Source organism: Sinohyriopsis cumingii, chromosome 17 (genome assembly GCF_028554795.1).
Source record: "Sinohyriopsis cumingii isolate HCF-2022 chromosome 17, ASM2855479v2, whole genome shotgun sequence".
In the NCBI taxonomy this organism is placed as follows: Eukaryota; Metazoa; Mollusca; class Bivalvia; order Unionida; family Unionidae; genus Sinohyriopsis; species Sinohyriopsis cumingii.
Genome location: NC_142977.1, coordinates 112,681,550 through 112,703,957, shown reverse-complemented (window position 1 = coordinate 112,703,957; position 22,408 = coordinate 112,681,550). Strand labels below are relative to the sequence as shown.

General features: G+C 35.3%; 1 protein-coding gene across 1 annotated transcript in view; it reads left to right on the top strand.

The window, feature by feature from the left end:
• The window catches only part of LOC149779683 (hemicentin-1-like), a 425,151-nt gene that overhangs the window by 224,371 nt on the left and 178,372 nt on the right, over positions 1-22,408 (top strand). The window contains exon 21 of the mRNA XM_089938453.1: positions 9,805-9,928. Coding sequence (XP_089794579.1) covers positions 9,805-9,928 — 124 coding nt within the window. The remainder of the gene's footprint in view (positions 1-9,804; positions 9,929-22,408) is intronic.

Sequence of the window (22,408 nt, the reverse complement as noted above, 5' to 3'; positions counted from 1 at the left end):
TTTTAACTCCCTCCTTAACCAGCAGGATGAGCAGGATTGTAGAAAATGCTGGTGAGAAAAGGACACTCTTCAATAAGTCATCCATTGTTCACCGATGCTTTTCAAGGTTTTGTGAGGCTGACATATACTTGGCGTGATCGACGATCCACATTTGTAGGAACCGAGTGTGGTGGTGGTGTAAAAGGTGTTCATGTTTTCTTGATTTCATTTTTGACTTCTGATTTCCCTTCTTTCTTCTTTTTTTCATCCTTTTAACCCAAGCTTTTATTTGTCATTCTTAGGGAGTGGGGTACTGGGTCAGAAAGGACTCTGAATTCGTTTTAGGGTTGTGAGCCGACGCTGTTTTAAAGACTTCTCGTGCGTCTTGTTCTTCTTGCATCCGTGTGTCTACGTCACTCTTGGACACTAGGGATGATGTTTGGCTTTTCATTGTAGCCTTTAAATCTTTCAGAGTCGGTGTTTTGTCTAAAATGTTTTGGTGAAAGCGTTGAAAACTTTGCAAGACTTGGCCGCACCATTGCGATTTTTAGGTTTCTGACAAATCGGTGCAATCCATCAATGATTGCAATTCCTGTCACTGTAACAACTCGCTGAGATGATAACTGGGAGGTAAATGAGGGGTACATTGTTCGTTCCAATGATGGAATTCCATTCATCGTTTGTATGGTACTAATGTTAGCTTTCTTCCTTCAGTGAGATTACAAGGTACACGTATGAAGTCTTTCCAGAAAAGCTATCCTTTTTACATTTTCATGATACCGCATAACAGTGGCTAAGCAATCGATCCTAACAACACTTGCTGCAAGGGTCCTATCATTCTCACTGCACCAGAATCGTTTTCTTTTGACTGTTGGATATTTTCTTTTTTACCATTTGGCGAAAAACTTCGATGTTTCCATAAGCGTTCATTTTGGTGCTTGGATAAAGGTATCTTTTATTTCAAGACATTCAAACGACATTCACACACGGTATTGATTTCTTTAGGATCGGTTTGAATGAGTTGCTTTCAATGGGGAGGATTGGATTTCGTCAGTACCGACAACACATCCCAATGACTGGCTAAACGAGGAGGGGATAATTTCTTTTTCCTTGTTTGGAAGGCGAGTGTTGTGTATTTCTGTCGGGTAACATCGTTTTCTTTCAGGAGCAAAAACAACTGAAGTGAATCGCCTGGATTATGCGTTTTATATACTGGAATTCGTCGCCACGATTGGCCGGTACGTCGTACCATCTTCATCATAGGCACCACTCGACGTTTAGGTGTTTGCAATTAACTAAATCGTAACAGTTCTTTTTTGGATAAATCTAGAAAATTTAGTAACATTCCCGATCTCTCTTGGACATTGGCCTTGTAGTAGGGTACCTTTTTAGCGGCACCCACTGCTTCTAAAGAAGAAGAGAAGTCGTAGCCACTGGAGAAGTTAATTTAGGTATGGGTTTTCATCTGTTTCATCAAATCGGGAAAGTCACTTGTTAAATCGGGTTTGGCCGGCATCACGAGCAATGTCGAAGTCCAAGAGGCTGGAGACAGGGTCATTAGGTTAGTGCGATGGGAGAGTACGGTTGAGTCCGATGAGCAGTGCCTCTCTTTCTAGTAGAACCCGTTTTTTTCTTTTTGTGACTTTTCTTTTTCTTGGGGCTTTTCTTTTCTTGTGTTCTGGTCGTGGCACAAAACGTTTTCTACTTGGAATGTCTTTGGGAGAGAATATTATTCTCGAGGGTGTGTGTGGCTGTTTGGGCATTAGAGTCCCATTTTAGACGGGAACGAATGATGACAGCCCGAGAGAGTTGCTGCCGCCAGGTTTGAAAATAATTTGCTTTTTGGTTTGAGAATCGATTCTTGGATCGGCAAGATGTGACAAGGCCACTTTATGTTTGTCAAAAATCGATTGATCTGATGAGGGATGTGAATGATGCCTTGAAGTAATTCATACGCTATCACCGTTTTGGATTGAGTTTATGGGGTGTTGTATAGTATCGTTATGCTTGTTTAGATTGTTTGTGAAATTTCATCTCCTTAATTTATATCACACCCGTTTCTTCTGATAGTTGGTTTGGGATTTTATACCCTATACAAGGCGTTTGAGGTATTGGTTGTTATATTATTTAGCGTGTTGGATACCACGTTTATGCGATGTCATCTCATTTCTTTTAAACCCTAGCACTTTCTTCCAATAGTGGGTGGGGGGCGGGGGGTAGGGCATTAGAAAATGCGGTTTGGATAGTGTATAAGGGGTATTGGATGGTATAGGCGATACGACAAATAGTATGTTTGCGTGATTACATCTTCATGTACATCACACACGATTCATGTAATAGTTGGTGCGTAATTTTAAGCACTACACAAGGCATTTTGCATGGTGAGTATGGTGTGCTGGATGTTATAGTTGGTAGGACTGGATATTATATTTGTGAGATATCATTTTCTTCTTGTACACTCTATGCTAAAAGCGTATGACTTTGAACACCCATTAGACGTACATGAAAAGTATGTCTTATGTCGTCAATGCAAGTATAAAGACGGAACAGGTGTATTATAAACGATGTTTGCTGGATTGATCCAAACAAATGACACAGCCCTATCTTTACTTCTGTTTGTGCTAAATGACGTGTTATACTTAATATTTGTTGAAACGTCTAAAATTGATAGAAAGATATGTGACTTTAGCTTTGAAACTTGCAAAGACCTGCACGTTCCATTTGTTATGAACATATATATATCGGATCTTTGCCATTTTCTAAAACATGCGAGCTTGAAACTCTACCAGAAATCTTCATTTCATTTACACGCATAAATTCACTACTTTGAAAAAGATGTTCTTCTCTCTACCTATGTGAGTGTTTGTATGTCAAAATATCTAATTGAGAAATATTTTAGTCCGTTTCAAAACGCGAACCAATAATGTGACAGTTCAAGATTTAGTGTGGTAAGAAAAAAAGTACAGAACACAATACAGGATTTGAAATTCATAATCTAGTCTGTTGTCCTGCAATGGTAAAAAATTGAGCAGATGTTTTATTTGCCACACTACCTTAGAAAAAAACAATGCGTCACTCGTTATGAGCGATTTCACGACTAAAAATATTTTCTTACCGCGTTCGCATCAAATCGATTTCAGTGGCCAGCCACACAGTGATAAGATCTGATGTGTTTCTTTCTTCGCCTAACCACTAAGTGCTTTACAAAATATGAACGATAGAACAATCGATGGAACCTTTCTGTCTGTGTCTCTTTCTGTCTCTGTCTCTGCAGCTATGTTAATTCTCTGATTCACAAACATAATAGGTTTCTTATAAATTTATTTTGACTGAATTCCTAATGGTATCTGTTCCCGATTTCAAACACCTCGTAAATTCCAGGTTACACTACGCAGAAGCAAAACCTGATTACATTTTATTCCACATATAATACCTAAACAATATATCTATATACGTAATTCCGTGACACTTCTTCCATGGGTTAATATAAATCTTGAGTTGTGTTTGTGCATGCCAGATGTCTTAGCTTTGGGTATGAGTGGCCCTACTTTTACGCTGCAGTATGTCACGATAGAACTTTCAAGCATTGGATCGACCATTTTCCGAAGAAGAAAATAACAGCACACTAAATACAGACCTTCTGCGTTACCGTATAAGAATAACCTGAGTACAACCCACCCTATTCCACACTATCTTTGTAGAGCCAGTACACGCTTTGTCCTATTTTGGCACTGCAATGTGTTAAGGGCAAAAGTTTCTAACATTCAATCTACCGTTTTCCCAAAAGAAGAGAAAGTAAACAAACAAGCACAAAGCTTTCTAAAAAGGATTCGAGAATATCTTATTCTGCATTGTTTGACCAGTCATATTCTACACTCTCATTCTCAAGCCCACACATACGTTTAGAAAAACTGTAACAATGCATGGTCTATTAGTAGACAATCTAATTTAGACTGCCAATAGAACATGACTTGATTTTCCTGTTCCCCAGGCTATGTCCATAAGGTGTATGCTGCAAAAGCGTGATGTCCTTTAATTTGGGAGTGGGTATCATGTTCCTACAGTCAGTCGACAATAACTATAATTCATCCCTTTTATGAAATTGATGAATGAAATCAATTTCCCATCAACACGTCTCACAAAGAATGCGTTGTTGTTTTCAGCAAATCAAGATAAAATGTTAATTTCTCCATTTTTCCTTGTTATTCTTTTACCTCAAGAAATAATAGAACCGAAAATGGTATTCTATGTTCCGTTGTTTGATCCTCTCTCTCTCTCTCTCTCTCTCTCTCTCTGAAAACACTTGTCTACAAACAAAAGTACCGTGCCTTCTACCCTCACCCAGTAGAGTAACAAGTGTGTTGTGTCTGTTGTGCTCCTTTGTGTGCTTATATGTCTTTGTGTATGTCTATTTTGACACTATAAACACATCTGACCCAAACAACCACTTTGTCTTTTAAACTGATCACCATGTTGAACCAATTTACCCCTTTCACATAGGATTACCCATACTTACCTATAGTGGAGTACTGAGGTCAGCACAGTTACTAAGTCACCGCCTTATTTTGAGGTCCCTTGAAACTTTGAACCACTAATTACCATACTATTATCAATAGGTTTGGATTTGAATTGAGAGGACGTGACCTTGAAACTTTGAACACTGACCTCACTAATTACCATGCTATTATCAATAGGTTTGGATTTGAATTGAGAGGACATGACTCAAACTTTACTTATCTCATGCCTAAATACAGCAAGTAATGAAAGAGCCTTCACTGTTATAGACAACGTGTGAAAAAAAATTATGATCTAATCTAGGGGATAAATTGCATTTTAATATGAGATATGGGCAATCTGTATCACAATTAAAACGTGCTTACAATGTCATGATAAATACAGAATTGGAAATGGAAGTAAGTTCATAGAAGGACATGCATATTCAAGTTGTCAAACAATGCATCGTGCATCCGATCATTGTAGGATTATGTTCTATTTTCAAAAATAGGTGGTAAAACTATTTCAAATATGTGGGAAATAATGTTACATGTTTTTCATCCCTTAAGTGCGAAGCTGAACATGCCATCACTGTTTTAGTTTATCTGAGAACGTCAGTGTTCTGAACTTTCTGGCAGCAGAAGCTTCTTAAACAGACAACGTGCTGAAGTTCTGAGATTTACGTCGCTGACGCTTCTGCATTGCCTATGCAGTTCTCTTCGGCTAGTGGTCTGTGTATTCATTATAAATGAAAATGTACTAGGTAGAACGATCTTTGTGCGCGATCTTCTCGGATGTTGAAGTAGTTTAAGGATGACTTGGGAGAATTATGGAAGCTTTTGTTCTGACCTCTTTATGATCTGTCATTCAGCTCGCCGTGAAAGATCTTGATATTTGATCCTCTAACATAATAGCCATGTCGTCTACACATCTTATATGTGTTTTCGTCAGCAGATTGTAGATGCCTGCCTCAGTGAGATCATCAGTGGCTCGGACCTTGTCCTTGCATTCTCAGCAAATTCATCAGGCAGTCCATGTGAAAATGGTTCAGCTTCTTGGCATGGCATCTATATACCTTCCATGTTTCATATGCATGCTGTTATGTAAACTTCATTGCATTGTTCGTCAGTTAGTTGATTTTGAAAAAAATATTATTTGTTTATATGCTATGGTTAATTGTATTTGGACTTGACCGTACCCAAAATCATGTTTACTTTCTACCTGACTTTAATCGTTGTTTTTGGTAATGCTGGAAACAATTAATACCTAACAGATATTTTCACGATGAGTATGTGTTAATTATTAAGATTCTTACCTATGCCCGAATCATCCACATTGTGTTTACTGTGTTTTGTATTATAATTTTAGTAATAGACTGTTTAATTATAACTAAGATTGTGTCTTGAAAACATTACGTTCCTTCTAGAATGAAATTTCCCATTAGGTGTGGTCAAGTAGAGGACTATATAAACTTATTTTTCAACAAAATTATTTATTCGTGTTGTCAGATCTTAGCCGAATCAGTTGCATTATTGTTCTGTCCAGTAATTCATTTGGGCTGGAAAATATTTATTCAAATTAGTGATTCACTGCAAATCCAAATGTTCCCCTAAAAGAAATATTCTTGGATATAGAGACTTGTATTTATAGTGAAATTTCAAATCAGGATATATTGTTAGATTACATTGGTGTGATTCAACAAAAGGCTGTTGATACATCGCAACGACACGGGCCACCACAGGCATACCACAACGTTCAGCGATGGATTTTTTATTTCAGAATACCACTAAAGTTTATTCAGATCTTAAATATTTAGAACTTCTGTCAATAATTCTAGGATTGTTTGGGACTTACTTCTCAATGACATAAGTTCTTTTCACATTTCCACTTTGTATTCTAGGGAAATAAATTATTTGTTGAATTTTATAAAACTTGTTAATTTTCATTTTTTTCTCTTACTTATTATTTAGGATAATATTTATGTAACATAAAATTGGGCCCTCGTCCTTGGGATATGAGTTTCTCTAAAGCATTTGAGTAAACGTTCGTTTTGAAATTTCACTTGCTTTGGATGTTTCTAAGTCACAGGAATTATTTCACAATTTATAACTCTTTTCTGAAACCAACAAGCTTTGACAATGTGATCTAAAGTGGAACTCTTTATTTTTAATCCCAGCCAAAAATGGTTAGGCTGCTTGCAAAAGGATGAATCGCTCCAGCTTGCGAGATAATATGATCTTTCCGAAGCAAGGACTTCTTTAATGAAGCAAGAATTTAAAAAAAACTAAGGTCACGATCTTGTATTGAAACCAATACAGCTGTTGGGTCGAACAAACGCTAGTGTGGTTTTATTATGAAGAAATATGAACCAATCATGTAAAGATGTAGATCGGTTCTATATCACTCTCGTGCGATTCGGCCAACGGTATCCCTATAAAATTATTAAAGGACACAGGAGCTTCTCAGTCTTTAATTTCAGTTACATTGCCTTTATCTGAGAAGTCGTTTACTAAAGAAAGTGTTCTTTTTCAGGAAGTAGTATGCAGCTTTGTTATTGTTCCTCTCCATTGTGTAAATTTGTCATCAAACATTGTCTCAGGACCCGTCACAGTCGGTACAGTGCGGTCCTTATCCATTGAGGATATTCGTTTATTACTAGGGAATGACCTAGCTAGATATAAGGTTGTAATTAATCCACTTTTAACTGAAAAACTTTATAGAATCAGAAAATCGATCCTATTGAAAAATGAAATCCCTGAATTATACCCAGCTTATGCAGTTTCTAAAGATATGACAAAGAAAGCTATTAAGAATGTTGATCAGGACATTACTCTTTTAGCTGACACATTTGATGGCCGTAGTTGCGCATTGTTTGTTCGTTTTTGTTCATTATCTGCCATGAATAATTGTATTTTGACATGACCTTCACTAAAATCAAGTCCGTTTCTTACCTGACCTAAATAACTGATTTCTTTTTATTCTGTAAACAATAATATGTATTTAATATTTTTCCTATGAGTATGGGTTAACTATTAGATTATTATATTTCCCCTGAGTCAAGGACATTGTGTTTGCTATATCCTGTAATATAATTTTACTAAATGATTTTTTATAACTTAGATTATATCTAACAAACATTAGGAGCCTTCAAACTTGTCCACTGCCCGTCATTCAATATGACGGTGGTCTCTGCCTACATCTGTAAAATTTTGTTTCAAATAAATAAGTTTCTTTTGTACATTTTTGAATTAAATGATTTATTTCACCAATGCAAAATGTAAAAATGAATTGTTTACATTAGAAAACTTTTGTACATAAGGATTTCACACTTTTTTGGTAGGTGAGAAGTCAAACTATTCCACATATTTAAATCTCTGAAAAGGTATTTTCACATATATGTAAAAAAACACATTAAAAAACAAAGCCTACTAAAACAGTTGGAACTTTCTTCATTGCGCAGATGCTAACTAAACAAAGCCTACTAAAGCATTTGGAACTTTTTTCATTCCGCAGATGCTAACTACACAAAGCCTACTAAAACATTTGGAAATTTCTTCATTGCGCAGATGCTAACTAAACAAAGCCTACTAAAACATTTAGAACTTTCTATTTGCGCAGATGCTAACTAAACAAAGCATACTAAAAAAATTGGGACTTTCTTCATTGCGCAGACGCTAGCAATACAAAACCTCATCCATGTTTAACTCTCCCTTTCCATACTTAAGATCAAAACTCATTTATTTGGCTCTTGTTGTTTATGTGTTGTCCTTGCTTCTGCTGTTGTTGTTCTTGATTTCGATGTTGTTGTTTTTGCTTTCGTTTTTGTTCTTGATTTTGTTGTTGTTCTTCCTTTCGTTCTTGCTGTTCATGATATCTTTATTGTTCTTGCTTTGTTGCTGTTGTTCTTGCTTTCGTTCTTGTTGTTTCTGCTGTCTTTGCTGCTCTTGCTTTCGTTGTTGTTGTATTGACCTCTCTTGTAGCTGAAAATCGATTATAACTATAATGAATGGCCCTAGCAACACTATAATGAATGGCCGTAGCAACATTATAATAAATGAAAATAGCAACACTATAATAAATGGCATATACAACACTATAATTAATCAACTTAGCAGCACGAATGCTTCCCACGAAGTTTTAATAAATGTTCAAGCTACACGACTTCACAAATCATGAAAAACTTGTTATTCAATTCATATAAGTACAGATAATGATAAATAATAATAATAAATCTGAAGAAATAACTAATATATCTATAATGTAACTAAAATATTTATGAATTGGCAAAATAAAGAAGAAGCCGTATGATATGTAAGTAGTTTCTTTCTGGTGTTATGCAATAATAGCCTGCAGTTTTCTGCGATCGATTGTGCGATTTTATAAGATCTATATTCTTGTACTGAATCTTTGTAAAAGTTTGTAATTAAATAAAAATAAGAAAATGGGTTTGCAGAAGAAGAAAAATCTGGTAGCAAGGGATTTATAGCAAACAAAATTTAGAATATGTATTTTATTGTCCATAGTTGTGTGCCGCCAATGCTGACGGCTTAGTCCAAAAACCTGCTACAAAAGTGTTTCCTTATTTCTGCGACAGTGATCATAACAATACCTGGGAGTGAATATGACAAACAGTACGTGATTTATGGCAAGCAATACCCAACAGTGATGATGACAAACAACACCTGCCATTGATTATGACAAGCAATACATGACAGTGATTTTGACAAACAATACTTGATAATGATTGTGACAAACAATACCAGACAGTGATTATGACAAACAATGCATGACAGTGATTGTGACAAACAATACCTGCAATTAATAATCTTCCAAAGGGTATTTGAGTTATTCGAAGAGAATATTTATCCACGTTCATTCGTGCGTAAATCATTTCTTTCGTAACTATTACAGATGCACAGCTTTTATCAAGAAAGGTGTCTAGTTGTGTTTTGAAATTTCTTCACCCACTTTGGAAGCAGCGGAATAAACAACAAATACATAAAGTTTAATATACATGATGTTATATAAATCATGAATGGAAAAGATCATTATTTTCTCTTTTTACCGCTCTTTCTTAGATCCAAGTGTGACACTGATCGCAGAATGGTTAACATTGTTGTAGAAAATGTGATTGACAGTATGTTTTTTTCTTCAAATCGTACAGCATGTTTGTGTCATAAAACAGAAATAAAATCGAAACAGTTAAAATAAAATAGTACTCTTATTTGTTAATGGTGTGAGCGTGGAGAGATATCAGAACTATTTCAGAGAATCTGTGGTTGGATTTTGTAATAATCTGAGATATTACTATGTTGTTCCATTTCGTTTCAGTATGAAGTTGAAGGTTTTAAGCTGAAAGTGAATAATCTTCTCCCAAAGGACGCCGGAAACTACACATGCATAGTAGAGAACAGATATGGCCATATTGCCTGGTCAACAAGGGTAGATGTTCTGCGTAAGTGTATAATCCCTAAAATTTACCATTAATGTTTCTCAGTCTGAGTGCTTCTCTTTCTATATATTTTTTCATTTTTATTCTTGACTTTTCACTCCTCAATATATATCTTTCTAAATATTCTTACTGCGGACAAAGTTGTTGTTTCAGTTCTGTATTGTTAAATTACCTATTTACGGATCACCTTTTTAATTCACCATATGCCAATAAAAATCATGTTCAACTCATAGTACAGTCCTGATATTTGTAAATGGATTTATTATAACATTGTACTAAATCTAGGGTATGACCCATTTGTATTTGCGTCTCCGTTTTATAGATTCATTGGATTTTAGTGATTAGTTGTTTGATTATGGAAAGTCTGTGCTGGGAAAATATTCCTTAGCCCGAGTACTTAGCCAATATCTAGGGGCACAGAGTGCAGAGCTGATGAGATTTCATGATGGCATGGTATAGTTTTGTTGTGATTTCAGGTTAGAGCCGCGTAAGTGCGCATGGGCCAAGTAGTTCCAGCAAATATCTAATTATAATCTAATGGTGTCGATTGATTGTGCATCTCCATGGGAACTATTTGTCATAGGGACTGATACTTTGTACAACGAAATAATGGAGAAGGCATGGTTTCATTATCTGCAGATGCTTTTTATTGTTGCTGTGAAGGTAGATTTGGTGGAGGGGTACATGTGAAATGAAACTTAAAATCATTGTTCGACTGACCGATGGATCGAGTAGGACAGAATTGGAAGATAGTTCCCTGTATTTTGGTGGCTGGTTTGTATCTATATTTTCTCGGCGTTCAGTACAGGTGCTACATTTCAGAAATCTTACAAAGAGAAACCATGAAGTTGTACGGTTGGCATGCAAGTCTGAAACTGTGATGCGAATGTGAAGTTGTGATATTTGTGGTCACTCAATGATTAGAGGAAACATATTTATAGTCTATTAGAACCTCCAGTTGACAACGCCAAATCCTTGGAAATAAGGGGGGCGGGGAAGACTTAAAGCTAATACACGCGAGCGTTGGATTCGCTCGGTAAAGAAACCCCTTAGGTGTATTACAAAATGTTTTCCTTTTCAAAAAAATCAAGGGTAATTATACACACACTTAGATGAAGCTTTAGAAATCATGGGTAGTTATACCCACGCATAAATAAAAGCGTTAGGAATGTTGTAATAGCCTTGCACATGCATACGTCTCTACTATCACAAAAACTGGTGCAGTCTAAATGGAAAAATTCACTAAACTCGGTTCAATAGTTTCCCCATGTTGCAAAATGGTACTATACGTATCTTGCTTATATCTTAGACAGACACCTTCATCGGAACAGAAACCCGAGGAGGGGTAAACACATTACAATACCAAAATGCATTTTATTCCCTAGTATACTGAACCTATTTATTATTATATAATAATAACAATGAGGACTTTGTAATAATAATAACAATAATGAGGACTTTGTATCGCGCATAATCTGTAGAAGCTCTAAGCGCTTTGAGGTAAAGACTGATATTTATTGTTTGAGGTAAAGACTGATATTTATTGTCTGAGGTAAAGACTGATATTTATTGTTTGAGGTAAAGACTGATATTTATTGTTTGAGGTAAAGACTGATATTTATTGTCTGAGGTAAAGACTGATATTTATTGTTTGAGGTAAAGACTGGTATTTATTGTTTGAGGTAAAGACTGATATTTATTGTCTGAGGTAAAGACTGGTATTTATTGTTTTAGGTAAAGACTGATATTTATTGTTTGAGGTAAAGACTGATATTTATTGTTTGAGGTAAAGACTGATATTTATTGTCTGAGGTAAAGACTGATATTTATTGTTTGAGGTAAAGACTGATATTTATTGTTTGAGGTAAAGACTGATATTTATTGTTTGAGGTAAAGACTGATATTTATTGTTTTGAGGTAAAGACGGATATTTATTGTTTGAGGTAAAGACTGATATTTATTGTTTGAGGTAAAGACTGGTATTTATTGTTTGAGGTAAAGACTGATATTTATTGTCTGAGGTAAAGACTGGTATTTATTGTTTGAGGTAAAGACTGATATTTATTGTTTGAGGTAAAGACTGATATTTATTGTCTGAGGTAAAGACTGATATTTATTGTTTGAGGTAAAGACTGATATTTATTGTTTGAGGTAAAGACTGATATTTATTGTTTGAGGTAAAGACTGGTATTTATTGTTTGAGGTAAAGACTGATATTTATTGTTTGAGGTAAAGACTGATATTTATTGTCTGAGGTAAAGACTGATATTTATTGTTTGAGGTAAAGACTGATATTTATTGTTTGAGGTAAAGACTGATATTTATTGTTTGAGGTAAAGACTGATATTTATTGTCTGAGGTAAAGACTGATATTTATTGTTTGAGGTAAAGACTGATATTTATTGTTTGTCTGTGTATGCTACAGCCATTACTGGACGCGATGTTTCAGACATAAAAAGGACTACAGCTATCCAGTTTTAAATGGCCAGTGGATACTAACTTGAAAACTATCTAGATTCTATGCTGTAACCACTGAACGCTATCTGGGAACGGAACGAAAAATACAACATATGAAGTATGATGTACTTACGTACGTATGTATGTATGTATGTATTTATGTATGTATGTATGTACGTACGTACGTACGTATGTATGTATGTATGTATGTATGTATGTATGTATGTATGTATGTATGTCTGTATGTATGTATGTATGTTTGTATGTTATGTATGTATGTGTGTGTCTGTGTGTGTATATGTATGTGTGTATGTATGTATGAATGTATGTATGTGTGTGTGTGTATGTATGTATGTATGTATGTATGTATGTATGTATGTATGTATACCACATACGTTACAAATAACATGGCATTTAAAATGTTGGTATTAGGCAAATTGATATACAATACTATTGGTATATCGAATTGTGATCCGTCCATGGCGCAATAATAAGAATATATAAACATTCTTTCAACTGCAGGCCTATAGATCAATAATGAATTTCTACTCATTCATTAATCATAAACGACATATAAATATAACGATAATAATCCATGTTTTCTAAATGAAATTAAAATGGTACACAATTTCATCGGAATCCATTCTTTTTCCATTCCCCTTTCCCCTCTCGTGCGTAAGGACAAAAAATGATAAATTCTGGAGTGAGAAAAACATGTTGCGCTGGACGAAAACGTTAAAATTGAACTTTTACCAACTAACCTTCAGCAGTCTGGTTCGTCGTAACGGTATGTTTAAGTTTTCCTTGGGATCTATCTACAGTGTTCAAATATCAATGATACATAGCTGCAATAGCCAGTCGGCACTAGGCCTATATGTTAAATTTGTTGGTTACGAGGCAAACATACTGTAGTGTATTTAATGCTTTGCTGTTGTTGCTTATTAAACCTATTATAATGTCCTAAAAAAACGATTATTAATGATTAAATATAAAAATGTCCGAATGGTCGCTCCTCCCACCCTCTCTCTCTCTCTCTCTCTCTCTCTCTCTCTCTCTCTGGATTATCGTAGCTAGATACGGGCGAAAATCCATGAAAATACGAGCGTTACGGATTTTCGCTTGTGTCATACAACGATGTCTCTGGACCTATAAATGATGGTAAAGTTTAGTCAAACCGTCCCGGGGGGTGGGGGGGCAGAGACACAGAGAAAGAGAGAGAGACAGAGAGAGTCAGAGACAGAGGGAGAATTGTATAGTCTTTAGAAATGTTAATTAAAGCAGCATAATGACTTAGATGAACTGTCAATATATTAAAGTATTTTAATTACCTCTTGTTTGTTCGTCATTTCGCTTGGTTTCCATTCCACGCTAATAGCCATACGCCAGTACATAAATGCCTGACAGTTCAGGTTAATTGTACAAGCAGCTGACCGTGTTTGTCGTGCACTATTTTCTTCATAAAAACCATATTTAATGTTTAAATCATGAGTGTCTTATATTGATTTAATAAATGTGAATAAAAATAGAAACTCAATAAGAAAACAATCAACTTATCAATTTGCATACGTGATTGTGAACAATAAGAAAAGTCGTAGAACTACATTTTGTAGCGGACACACTCGCAGGGATGTGAGGAGTTCATTCACTCGGTCAATACACAGTTGCCCGGAGCATAACTCCAGCAAATATGTGTATCTGTATGTGATATAAATAAAATATATGTATAGTATATACGATGTATCAATGATATACCACTCTTATAGAATCTGTACGCTGTATCAATGATATACCACTCTTATAGAATCTGTACGCTGTATCAATGATATACCACTCTTATAGAATCTGTACGCTGTATCAATGATATACCACTCTTATAGAATCTGTACGCTGTATCAATGATATACCACTCTTATAGAATCTGTACGCTGTATCAATGATATACCACTCTTATAGAATCTGTACGCTGTATCAATGATATACCACTCTTATAATGTTTCATTAAAAGGAAACTCGGCAAGCCTTGTTTCCTCTTAATGAAACATTTATATATCTCGCGGTATATCATTGATACAGCGTATATACTATACATATTTCTGTACCAACGCTTTAAATGCCAAGTGATCTTTAATGTTTGTGGTATATATATATATATATATATATATATATATATATATATATATATATATATATATATATATATATATATATATATATATATATATATATGGGGGGATCGACATTGCTATTTATTTTGGCAGATGTTAGGCTCTGGAATGTTACAATAAATGTTTCCGGTATTCACGTAGCGATATTGGATAGTTTTGTCGTAGTTTTCACTTTTACCTGAAGTCAGGATGTCCAACATGGCAACTGAAGGGAATTATATACCCGTAACGAATGTTCTAAAATAGGCACAATAGTAAGTTATGGTCAGATGGATGTATCGTACTGCATAGAAGAAGATATTGTATTGTATGAAAGAAGATATATGTTTGCTTTTGTCGCCATTTAAAGTGTACCATAAACAGTTCGTTATTAGCAAATGCTGTTGTAGTGCTACATCAGGGATATACCGGTAATTCTCGGGGTGGAATGAAGTATATTAAAATGGAGTGCGGTTATAATTTTAAAAGTAGGTCAATGAGTCACGCATTTTAGCACACATGAGGATAATTTAAATATTTATTGGGATGATTGTAACTTTCTTACCTCTCATGGGTGAATTAAAAATACCAGCATGATTTTATAATAAGTTCCTCCCCATTCAAGATTCATTAATTTATAGTTGAGTGTGTTTGAATAGTAAACAAGAACATTCACAAAGTGGAAACTTAATAACCTTTCTAAACAATCTATCCAAATGGTAATTTATGATATGAATAGTAATTATTAGCAGGAAAAATCTTCAGTGAACAACCATGACAATGTTATTTCAATACAATAGAATTAATATACAGGTGGATAGTCTAATATGAATTTCATCATGCGTACATACAAAGCATCAGGATAGTCTACTATTAATTTCATCGTGCGTACATACAAAGCATCAGGATAGTCTAATATGAATTTCATCGTGCATACATATGTAGCATCAGGATAGTCTGATATGAATTTCATCGTGCGTACATACAAAGCATCAAGATAGTCTAATATGAATTTCATCGTGCATACATATGTAGCATCAGGATAGTCTGATATGAATTTCATCGTGCGTACATACAAAGCATCAAGATAGTCTAATATGAATTTCATCGTGCATACATATGTAGCATCAGGATAGTCTACTATGAATTTCATCATGCGTACATACAAAGCATCAGGATAGTCTAATATGAATTTCATCATGGGTACATGCAAAGCATCAGGATAGCCTACTATGCATTTCATCATTGTGTCTTTCATATTTGGTGCATGACTGTAGATTGCATATAAGCTATAAATAGGTCTTGATAAATTTTAAAATCAATCCTAATAACAATATTGTTTACTGGTTTGGGGTAATTTTCCACAGGATGGGTGAGTCAAAAGGGTTCTGTTGCGACGTGAGATATTGAGAAATATGTCACGTGGGATATATTGTGACATAAATTGAGTAGGAAAAGATTGGAACGCAGAAACATGCAAATGTAAAGAGAAAAAGAAGAAACGAAAATGCAATTTAAATTAAAAGAATTAGAACTAGTAAGCAGAAAGCACTCCTCACCAAGTTCAAGTTTTGATGTCACCAAACATATTAGGTTAGTACCAATTCTAAAGAAAAAGAGATATATCAATATTTTCAATATTTTGAGAAAATACCTAAAAATTTACGAAGGCCAAGAGAACACTAGACTTTGTTATTACATAGTGTACTTATTGGCAAAGTTCGTGAAGTCTATACTTCACTACAAGTAGAACGAAGTGCTAATTATGATGTGGTTGAGGAATGTATCTTCAAGGGTTATGAATTGGTACCTGAGGCATATTGACGTAGGTTTGAGAATGGTAGAAAAACAAACTGGGCAAACCCATGTCGAATTTTCAGGGGTTAAATTACAACTATTTGATTCCTGGTTGTCAACGAAGAAGATTGATAAAGAGTACGATAACCTTAGATAACTCATATTATTTGAAGAGTTCAAGAAATGCATCCATATTGATGTAAAGAATTATCTTAATGAGCAAAATGGTACAAAATTTGGGAGATGCTGCCTCCATAGCGGACGACTATTTCTTGACTCACAATTTCATTTGCTAATACGTTTTCATATCACCAGGTGTTTGGTCAAAAACAAACATTTCAGTCAACTACGAGTACTTCCAAGTTGTCAATCTGGCACAACTTTTAGGAATCAAACTTCTGATAATGATGATCAGAAATCCTTATCTCTTCCTATTTGCACTTATCGCAAGAAAATAAACAATAAAATAAAATACATTTAAAAAAGTAAGCATCAGAAGAATGATAGAACTGTTCCAAGGATTCTGCCAAGCCTATCCTTATTAAAATCTCAAGGGACACATGAGCTTCTCAGACTCTCTTTTTATCACCTTTATGTGAGATGTCTTCTTCTAGTGAAAGCGCTTTTATTCAGGGAGTATAGTGCGGCTTTATTAATGTTCCTCACCATTGTGTACATTTATTATCAGACTTAGTCTCAGGACCTGTGACTGGGGGAACAGTGCCTTCCGTGCCCATTGAGTGTATTCATTATTACTAGGCAATGACCTAGCCGGTGATAAGGCTGTGGTTAATCCAGTTGTAACTGACAACCCTTGTTTGAATAAAAAAGGATGATTTTATTGAAAAAGAAATCCCTGATTTATACCATACTTGTGTAGTTACTAGGACTATGGTAAAAGGAGCTCTTCTCTTGAGAATGATGTTGATCAGGAAATTATTCCTTTAACTAACATATTTATTAGTCAGTCTTTTGATAAAGTCATTTTGCTTCTCGCATTCTTTATTCGAAGTGAATTGATCACAGTGATCCTCTTTTTGCTACTCATCCTCTTAATTCTAATCAGGGTGAGAAAAGACAATCACTTGTTTAGCAAAAGATACCTAAGGCTCATCTGCAACCTATTCCTGCATTTGACGAACCATGTATCAGAATACTGGTAGATTGTGTCTGTCCCTTACCTAAGACCAAGTCGGCAACTAATAATTGTTGACTATTTTTTGTACGTCCACAAGATTTCCAGAGGCAATTACTTTCAGGAGTATTAAGATTAAAACTAAAGTAAAATTATAAAGTTCTTTTTACACTTTTGGCCTTCCCAAATCTGCTCAGTCTGATCAAGGTTCAAATATCATATATGGAATATTCCAACAATTAATGCATTAATCAGGCAAGATAAATTTAATTTTATATCTTCTGCCTTTAACCCCTGGAAGTCAAGCGGCGTTGGAAAGATTTCATAGGATTTTTAAGAATATAATTCGCTTAGATTGCTTTGATAAGATTAGGATGAAGGTGCTCATTTGCTATTGTTTGCTGTTAGAGAATTAGTTCAAGAATCATTAGGTCTTAATCCTTTTTGAATTGTTTTGGACATACTGTCCGTGGATCATTGAAATTGTTAAAAAAGAGAAACTTCTTTCAACCTCAGAATCAGGGATTAATCTTCTAGACTGGTTCTGTTTCAAATATAAGGTTTCAAAGGCATGTGAAGTAGCAAGAACTAATATTCAATCTACTCAGTCAACTTAGTTAAGGTATGGCATAAATACAAAAGAAAGGAATTTTGAGCATGGTGATAAAGTTCTGGCTATCTTGCCCATACCACAAACTCCTCTTTATGCTATATATTATGATCCCAACATAGTTAAAAAGAATGTAAAAGACTTAAAACAACACTCCTGGTAGGCGGAAAAAGAAAAATCTTTGCCACATATATATGTTAAATGAATACGTAGACAGAGATAGCCTTGTTAATCATGTTAATTCAATCAGCTTCGTTGTACTTGTCCAACAGAGTGATGATTTAAATGATGGAGTGCACTCGGACTGTAGTGACTTTGGTTTGGCCAGTTTTCGGAATTCGAAAAATATCAAACAATTTGGACCAGAAACTTTCACATCTACAGCCACAAGAGACGTGCGAATTTTAACAGCTGTTATGTGAATATGAGTACTTGTCTCCAAACGTTCCAACAGGAACTATTCAATTTATAATGATAATGAGATTGTAGATTCTGCACCTTTGAAACAGCATCTATACAGAATGATTTTTATTTAACATGAATGTTTTAAAATTTAAATTCAATATTTGCTGGAGAATGTTTGATGGAGAATGATTTTATTCAACCAAGTAAAAATAATTGGAGGCTGCCATGTATTTGTGTGACGAAACAGGTATGTGCACCGACTATAGAAACGTGAACAGTGTCACCAGGACAGACGTATTTCCAGCACAAAGAGTCGATAACTGCATTGACACAACTGGAAATGTAAAATATGTCACCAAGCTTGATCTTTTGAAAAGATTCTGGCAAATTCTACTCACGGAAAGGCCGAAGAAATTTTGGCATTTGCGTCTTCAGATAACTTTATCAATATAAAGTAATGCCATTCGGTATGAAGAATTCTCCCTCAACATTCCAGCGTTTAATGAAAATGATAAAATCTGGTATAAATGGCTAAGATGCGTTCAGTGATGGTGTAGTTATAGACAACGATACCTGTAATGATCACCTGGAAAACATTCGGAGATTCTTTGATCGACTCAGTGATGCAAGTGGGAAAATTAATTTAAGTAAAAGTGAGTTTTGCCACGCTTGTGTTAAATTGTTAGTACATATTGTGGGACATGGTCAAGTTAAACCAGTATAAGTTAAGATTACATCTATCTCTGAATTCACAGTGCCTATCTGTTAAATGGAACTGATGGTGTCAGGATAATATGACTGGGTGGGACATCATGCTGCGGCATGATCCCCCAGAGCTAGACATCACTACAAACTGCCACAGTGCAGACATCGTTGTGACATGTCTGAAAATTTTTTAAAGCTACGTTAAAAGTCCAAATCCCACTGTCTGTATGTCTGTCTCTCTCTCTGTCTCTGTCTCTCCCTCTGTCTCTGTCTGTCTCTCTCTCTCTCTCTCTGTCTCTCTCTCTGTCTCTCTCTCTATCTCTCTCTGTCTCTGTTAATGCATGTGTGACTCGTAGACCATAGGGGGCACCTTCGAAGGTGAGGATACAGAAAGGATCAACGTTATGGAGGCTACTAACAAAACCTCATCGACAGAGGAAACCTCCTAAAATATAAAAACAAGAAAACCAATAAGCGTGTCCCCTTCGTGCTAACTTTCCACCTCGATGCCCCCAATCCATCAAAACATCATATGCAAGTATTGACACCATACTGAATCGTCTGAACGTCTCAAGTGTATATTTCAAGACGTTCCTATGGTTATGTACTGTAGACCTAAAAATCTCAAGAACCATCTGGTATTTGTCAGATTGACGTCATATAAGACCACATATTCAGGTACATATCATCGCAAAGACAAGCGTTACCTAATCTGCAGACACATGCCGGAGACCAAATCTTTCAAAAGTTCGACAACATAAGTTAACTACACCATCAGTCAGAAGTTAGGATGTCGAGCAAATAATACTGTAATAAGCGAAAGGGATCTCTTTACCGAGCAAATCTAACACTCGTGTGAATTCTGCTAGAATTGTTTTCTCCTTATTTCCAAGGACTTCTCGACAACACCTAATGTCTACTGGAAGCTCTAAAATTGCCAAGACTATCAATAAATTCCTCTTATCACTGAATGACCACAAATATCACAACTTCACATTTGCATTACAACTTCACAATTGCATGACAACCTCACAACTGATAGTTCTATTTTTAAGATTTGCGTTACGTAGCGTCAGTACTTTGCGCCGTGAAAATAAAAATATAACTGAAGCACCAAATAAAGGGAAATATTTTCCTCCTCTATCCCTGGGTCATTCAAATCATGATTTTAAACCTCATTTCACTTGTAAATCTACACCAATTTACCATCAAAGCAACGGCAAAAGGCGTCTCCAGATAATGGAAGAATGCCTTCTCAATTATTCCATTGTGGAAAATATCATTCCCTATGGAGATACACAATAAATCAGCAAAATTAGATTTTAATAGGAACTTCCAAGCCCACTTATGCAGTTCATACATGGACTCACTACGAAAACAAACCATGCCATTATGAATCTCGTCAACACTTTGACGTTTGCCTATAGATACTGGCTAATTACTCGAGCTGAGGAATATTTCCCCAACACCAACTTCCCATAATCAAAGAAGTAATCACAAAAATCTAACAAATCTATAAAAACGGAGACGTAAATACAAATGGCATAAACCTTAGATTTATTACAATACAATATATCTTTTGATACGTAAAATCTGTGCTGGCGAATGTGTTGGCGAAATCATTGATTGGAAGCGAAGGAATAATCCCAAATCAATAATCGCAGCAAAATCAACGCGAAAGTCGCCAAACATTACAACCTAAATGGATATTCAGTCGTGTCCTTTGATATGTTACCGATTGAATCTAACCTAGAGTAGACAGACATAGAACGCACACGTAAGGAACGATACTGGATACCACAAATTGAAAACTCATGGAGAGTTTGGCCTAACTTAAAAAAATCTAACCTTCCCGTTGCGATCCTGTAAAACGTTACAGTCCATGATGACTTTTGCACCAGACACAAATTTTGTGCTAATAAGTAATTACATTTTTTATGATTGTGTTGTCTTTATTATTATTATTATTATTATTATTATTATTATTATTATTATCATTATACTTCTTGTCCATTATTCCGACATACAATTATCTTAACGTCTTTCCTTCAGAACTTCTTTGCATCACTCTACTGGATATAATTTCTTTACCAAATTCTGTAGACTGCGTCGATCTCTCACCACACTTTGTTTCCGTCCTTTGTTCACAACTTAGAATTAGGTCAAAACATACTGGTTCGCTATTATGATAGACACAAGAACTCGCTGGTCTATTATTTTTGCACAACTTTGTCTTGTTATATCTCTTGGTGTATGCCCCTAGTGATTCAAAGATGTAATAGTCCAGAATTTTTCGTTCCTAATGTGTTAAGTGTTCGTTTTGTATATGAATTAAAAGTAACTCCAGCGTATTTATCATTTATCAACAAATGCTACTATCTCATTTTTAAATTTTAATTTAGGCATGGCTAGTACTCTTTTACGCGAAACTATCAGTGCTTCATTCTGGTATCATTGAACTATTGATCGGTCCTGGTAGGATTGAAGTCCACCAGTCATTCTTGACAAAATATAAATGGTATATAATTCGGCCTTTAAAATATATTATATTTCAAGCGTATTTTTAGACGCATGTGATAATGAACTGTTGCGTGCAAAGACTGTTGTAGTGCTTAAAAGGTCATCAGTTATGTCACTAATGTAGAGAAGAAATAAAAACAGGCGTAATACAGACCCTTGTGGGACTCACGCAGTAAAGTACACAGTGGTAGATTCGACTTTATAACAATGACATTTTAAGCCCAGGTAGTTAAATAGTCTGTGATCCAGTCAACAAAAAAGAAATCGATACCGTGGCCTAAAATGTATTATTCCTTTGTGCTACACACAGTCAAATGCTTTTGAAGTATCACAGAAAACCATACACTTGTGTTCCTTTTGTCAAGGGAAGTGCATATAAGTAAATGGCGCCCGGGGTGAAGATGATGTTTTGGCTCCCCAAGACCTCTGACGCCCGGGGCAACCGCCCAGCCCGCCCCCAATCAATACGCTACTGTACATGGGCACTTATTACTTGATTCTTACATAACCAGACATTTCTATTTTCAAGTTATGCGATACTAATCCAAATCTAGCTCATGCATGAGTACGTTGAAGTCATAAATATTATGAATTCAACAAACAACACTGTAACTGGTTTGATGACCTCACGTAACACTTGACTATACTTGGATGCTCACACTTAACACACGACTGTGCCAATAATACTATAACATGTTTGATGACTACAT